The 6,000-nt window shown below is 35.8% G+C and overlaps 1 protein-coding gene across 30 annotated transcripts in view; it reads right to left on the bottom strand.

The window, feature by feature from the left end:
- Positions 1 to 4,833: 4,833 nt before the first annotated feature.
- LOC127161376 (NACHT, LRR and PYD domains-containing protein 12) overlaps positions 4,834 to 6,000 on the bottom strand; it is a 340,105-nt gene continuing 338,938 nt past the window's right edge. For all 30 annotated transcript variants that reach the window (XM_051104104.1, XM_051104135.1, XM_051104090.1 and 27 more), the window contains one exon: positions 4,834 to 5,071. In XM_051104104.1, coding sequence (XP_050960061.1) covers positions 5,053 to 5,071 — 19 coding nt within the window. In that variant the 3' untranslated portion in view covers positions 4,834 to 5,052. The remainder of the gene's footprint in view (positions 5,072 to 6,000) is intronic.

Below are 6,000 nucleotides of genomic sequence, written 5' to 3'. Positions count from 1 at the left end.
GATGTGACGTCACCAAACAATCGAGAACAATACCAGCAGATGGCGCTGTAATGCTGTTTATTCATCTGCGACATCTTAGCAATTTTGTGTTACTCCCTGAAAAAGTAACTAATTACATTACTTTACTTTTTATGGAAAGCAATGCGTTACTGTACTTATACTTTTTTTAAATCTGGGCAGGGCTTGCTTCTTTGTTTTTAATATAAAACATCCTAATGTAAAAGCCCTTTTATAGGAGATCACTCTTCATGAATTAATGCATGTTCACATTTAGTCTAGAATACAGTAACATCATGTTTACTCCCAACAGGAGACTTGTCAATAAATAAATGGGCAAAAGAGTAACTGGCGTTACTTATTTGAAAAAGTAACTGATATTTTCGTAGAAATTCAAAAGTAATGCATTACTTTACTAGTTACTTGAAAAAAGTAATATTATTAAGTAACTAGCATTACTTGTAATGCGTTACCCCCAACACTGGTGATCGGCCCAAAGTAGTTCACATCCATGACGATCCTGTCCATCTCGAGGGACAGACACTGTACAGGAGCCTTCACCTTCATACTGCTATTGAAGATGAGAACATCCAGACAGCCGTAACACTCCAGGATCTCAGAGATCACCTCAGGAACGCTCTCCATGTTACTGAAGTCCAGCTCCAATAGTTTGGGTGGAAATGTCTAAGCGGTAAAGTCGCACAAAATTCTACTCACATACTAGAACCAAAATCTTAACAAAAACATTTCTAGATGTTTCAAACAATGTTCATTCATATTGTATTGTTTCTGCACTCAAAAGTGTTGGATCTGATTCACTCATCAGCCTCTCAGCTAGAGTCTCCGACTTGTCTCAGTTACTTTCACAAAGGATCAGTCTGGCTCCTCCAGTATGGAAGAGTTTTGCACAAAGTAAAAAAAAAAAAAAGCATTTTAGAGGAGAACTGAATAATTATTTTGCCAAAATAAGAGGGATCGTACAAAATGCATGTTATTTTTTATTTAGTACTGACCTTAATAAGATATTTCACAAAAAGAAATATAGTCCTCAAGAAAAATAATAGATGAATTTATAAAAATTACCATTTTCTAAAGTTTTCATACACTTGATTCTTAATTCTGTGTTGTTACCAGAATGATCCACAGTTGTGTGTTTTTGTTTGTTTGTTTGTTTGTTTAATGATAGTTGTTCATGAGTCCCTTGTTTGTCCTAAACAGTTAAATTGCCTGCTGTTCTTCAAAAAAAAAAAAAACTTTAGTGGCCATTTTGGTGATGCCACACCGACAGGTATCTGAGAATGGCTCGATTTGAAAAGGAGGAAATTATTTTAACAGATTGATTAAAAACCACTGTATGGACTTTTATCATTATAGGGTAGATTTGTACATACACTGCCAAAACACATTAATGTTCAAACAACATGTAAAAGTGAACTTTCCATCCGATGACCCCTTTAAGAAATTTGTAATAATTTGAAAATGGATTAAAAAAAAAAAAAAGTAAAATAAACTTACTTATACTTTACATGATAAAGTAAATAAATACATATTTAATAAAAATATAATTAAAAAGGAAGTAAACACTGAAACCAACAGGACACTTTGGGAACCTGGGAAGTTACAAGTACATTGGGAATCATATTTTTTCAAATAAAGCCAAAGTAACACTCATTTTATGAATATGGCAGTGGGCAAATGGATAAAGCACAGCATAGTTTAAAATCACAAGTTTAAAGTTTGTTGATCGGGAGTCTCCAGTGAAGCTGAACTGTGTGCATTCAATTTGCACAGACCAACCGTCACACAGAGCACACATGATTAGGCAATGTGCAAATGTACACTTTACAAGATCTCACAACTAGATTCAACTAAGTCTGCAAGGTTTGTGAAATTAAATATTCATTAGTCATTCAAAGATTTGTTCAAATTATATAAATGCGTATTTGCTGAATGTTGATGGCAAACGAGAAAGTAGTGTTTGCCTTTCTATTATTAATAATTTAAAAGCAGTCGTTATAATCAAAGACTTTATAGGAAGACTGTGCACTTCTATTACTTATGAATGGGAGTGCAATGCCCAATATGGCAAATAAGCCCCGCCTTAAAAGTCACCACGTCACTGGAGCAGCCATTAGGAGCTTCAGTTCCTATAAAAACAGGCAGCTTTCACACACTCGCGATCGTGACTACGCATGCGCACTGGCTGGTCTAGCATAAAAAACAAGCCTTTTTTAACAGTATTTGAAAATTAGAAACAAGCTTTATGAGACTGTTGTTGTCAGATTTCATTGGTGTTTTCAAATATGAAATTTAATCGTAAGCTTAGTGAACAGTTTTGAAGAAATTAATGTTTCCCCATTCAAAGAGATAGGAGCTGCACTTGCATGCCCAAGAGGCATTACCTTTTAATTTCTTTTTCTAAAACGGATAGTTTCGGTCCTTGATTTTGATTGGTTGAGCTGTGTTCTAAGCTGTTGTAAACAAAATCCCTTCAAAGGGATGCCCATTTTTTCACAGGTTGATATGATTCTTCAGGGTCTTGAAAAGTCTATAATATACTTTGGCTAAAAAAATCTCAATGGTTGTGTAAAACAACACCCTTTTTACCTTGTGAAAATGAGCTCTGCAAAAATCATCTCATTCTGAGGGGCCTTTAAATGCAAATGAGCTCTGCTTGCCCCGCCCCTCTCTTCTCTCTGTGGAGTGACGAGCCTGTTTATTCTAGCCGCATTTAGCCGTGTTTAGCCAGTAAACTTGCTAACCACCATGTTTTTAGGAATGGCGATCACAGAGATTCATAAAAAAAACCCTTATACTCACTTCTGCTGTAAGTGAAGCTGCATCACGAATGATTTGCGCGAACATAGACGGATATATGTAGATCGGGAGGCGCATTCCCTTCACAAACAAACGTAATTCCCGGCATCTTCAGCGGCTCAGATGTCGGGAGTAAATGACGACCACTACGTTCATTATTACATCCAGCAACACAACACCGCAATCACTCAATCAAAGATATTCTTGTCTAACTTACATCCCTGCTCCGGCATCAAAACAATGGAGGTCTGACTGTGACTGCTAACCTGAGGTAAGACGCTCATGTCAATCAACTATCGTGGGAGCGGCCTCTGGTGTGACGCCACAATGACAGACATCTGAGAATGGCTCGATTTGAAAAAGAGGATATTATTTTTACAGATTTATTAAAAACCACTGCATGGATTTTTAGCATTATAGGGTAGATTTGTACATACACTGCCAACATACATTAATGTTCAAACAACATGAAAAATTTAACTTTGCATCCGATGACCCTGTTAAGGCAAGTGCAGCTCCTATCTCTTTGAATGGGTAAACATAAAATTCTCCAAAACTGTTCACCAAGCTTATGATTAAATTTAATATTTTAAATCACCAATAAAATCTGACACAAACTGTCTCATAAATATTGTTCCTTAAGCTCCAATAGTGTTAAAAAAAGCTTATTTTTCAGGCTAGATCAGCCATTGCGCAACACACACAGAACGCTGACTGTTTCTATAGCAACCGGGACTTCTAACGGCAGCTGCAGGGATGCTCTGACTTTACTAATCAATGATTGGCTCTTTCATTAAGAAGGCAGAGCTTCGCAGCCATAATGCATAATGGTCAGCTTATATTGAAGCCAATCCGCCAAAACGACAGCTTTTGATATGTTCCCCTTTATGATGTAGATAAGCACCATATTTGCAGAACATCAAAGCCTGCTTCTACATCACTGCCTGTTTAGCTCCGCCCACCAATTACTGCAAGTAGTGTTTACGAGAGAGGCAAACACACAGGTCTACGCAGACACCAAATGATAAAGATGGCTCTGAAGACAACAAGACTCCGTGCAGTGCCAAGTTGTGAAAAAACAGTGTTTGTGTTGCTTTCCATCTGATTCCAATGTTAGGAAAGAGTAAATGAACTTTATTTAATATTTTTAATGAAGATCCAGACAGCGTCAATAAGAACTTTGTTCACTTTATTTACCGCCGATCCATTTACAAACAAGACACAATTCGAAGCAGGATTTTCAAAAAGACAGTGATGTGAAGACTGTATTGGATCTGACAGCAATGTCGCAACACAAGTGTGAGTAACTTTTTTTTATAACGGGTCACTATTGCTTTGTCTCTTCTTACAGATCGTTTGATATGCATTGAGTTACTTATGCATTTTTTACCTAAATCAAAGCAGCATCCATCTATGAGGAATGTACACTGTCAAACATACACTAAACTACAAAATACAACTATTAGCCAATCATAGCAGTGGGTGTTTACTTCTGAGTTTATAATACGCCACACCTATTCCATCAAAGAATTCTAATGAGGGGGGTTAAAAAAGAAAATAGCCTATATCTTCTAAATTATGATGTTTTTTGATGTAAAAATATTGATAACATTATAAGATAACAGTACAACAGATAACAGATAACAGTACAAAATAAAAAAAACCCAACAAAAAACAAAAACAAAGGCTTTTTGTGTGTCTTTATCTTTTTATATGTTTTTTTCGCAAGGCTTCAGGGGTCAGCAAAACCAACACAATAACTGAACTACAAAATGAAAACAACAACAAATAACCTAAAATTTCTCACCCTCATCCCTTCAGAGCAAAAGATGTAGTAAAATATATTTATATAAACAACACCAAACCCAGAGCACATCCTGCTTATATTCTTATGATCTACAAGATGACCTTCAAAAAAACATCAAGAAACAATCAGACACAGTAGTACAAAAACACAGCATGAAACAGGAAATAAAACCGCTTCAGACAGCAGCAGTCAGTTTATACACTGATCACAAAAAAAAAAAAAAAAAAAAAAAAAAAACTTGAGAGAAGAAACAGCAACACTTTTGCATGTTCATAGATTGACAGTGGCTATAATAATGTGTGTGTGTGTCAGGCAGTGTGGTCTTAGTCTTGGTCTTTGGGGGTCTCGTCTTAATTGGTCTTGAACTTGGAGGTCTGGTCTTGACTACACTTCTGAGTAAAACACTGTCCTGTAGCTGTTTAACCATCTTTCTATGATTTCCACTGAATTCTGCTCAATAAAAAGACACATCGAAACATCAGGAAATAAAATAAATGCATCACAACTCAATGACAGAAATAACACAAACTGTGTACAGACTTAAAAGACAAAGTTTTAAGATATGTTCCCATAGTACTCCATTAATTGATACTGTTATTTATTTTCCTCCAGGCTCATGAAATTCGTACGGGCTACCACTCTATTTTAATTGCCTGCTTGATCAGCCCTTATTCTACCAATCTATTTGCATAGCAGATTATAAAGACAGTTGACATTTTACAAGATTATTTCATTTATCAACAAGAGTGAGTCAGTGAGTGAGAGATAGAGAGAGAGAGAATCTGGAAGACAATCAAGAAATGGAATATCAACATATTATAATATTACATTACTCTTTAATTACAATGGCGAATCCATCATAGTGAAGAAAAGTAATTGTAGATTAAGGTTTTAGTGACAGGTTAGAATTCTAATCCCTGATTTGTTAATCTGAGTTTAAAATACAGAGTTCTGGCATGAAACTCTTGATAGTGCAATCCCGATAGTTCTAACTCAATCTGCCCTAATGACATCATCACATGGCACAGCTGATTGGTTCTCTCGTATCAGTAGCCAGTGAGCTAACTGCTCAATATTCAAATATATGACTAGTGCTAGCTGTACGCAAATCAACAAGATAAGTGAATGCTCTTCTAATATCACTGTGTATACTGCATGGTCTGCTAAAATCAAATTCAACTAAATTCAAAAACAAGCAACCATAAACAAGTTTAAGATAAGTGTTATGTTAGCAGTTTGCATTGTATGCAACAATTCTGCATATTAGCAGCAGCATTTAGAATCTGTGTTTATACAAACGCAGTTTAGAGCATGTAATCACTCTGAGAACATGTCGATCGTAATGGACATGAAAACAGGTTAAATGAAATAAAATAAAC

The sequence above is a fragment of the Labeo rohita genome, unplaced genomic scaffold (genome assembly GCF_022985175.1).
Source record: "Labeo rohita strain BAU-BD-2019 unplaced genomic scaffold, IGBB_LRoh.1.0 scaffold_63, whole genome shotgun sequence".
In the NCBI taxonomy this organism is placed as follows: domain Eukaryota; kingdom Metazoa; phylum Chordata; class Actinopteri; order Cypriniformes; family Cyprinidae; genus Labeo; species Labeo rohita.
Note: the sequence above shows the minus strand (reverse complement) of the source record. Positions and strands in the feature narration are given on the sequence as shown.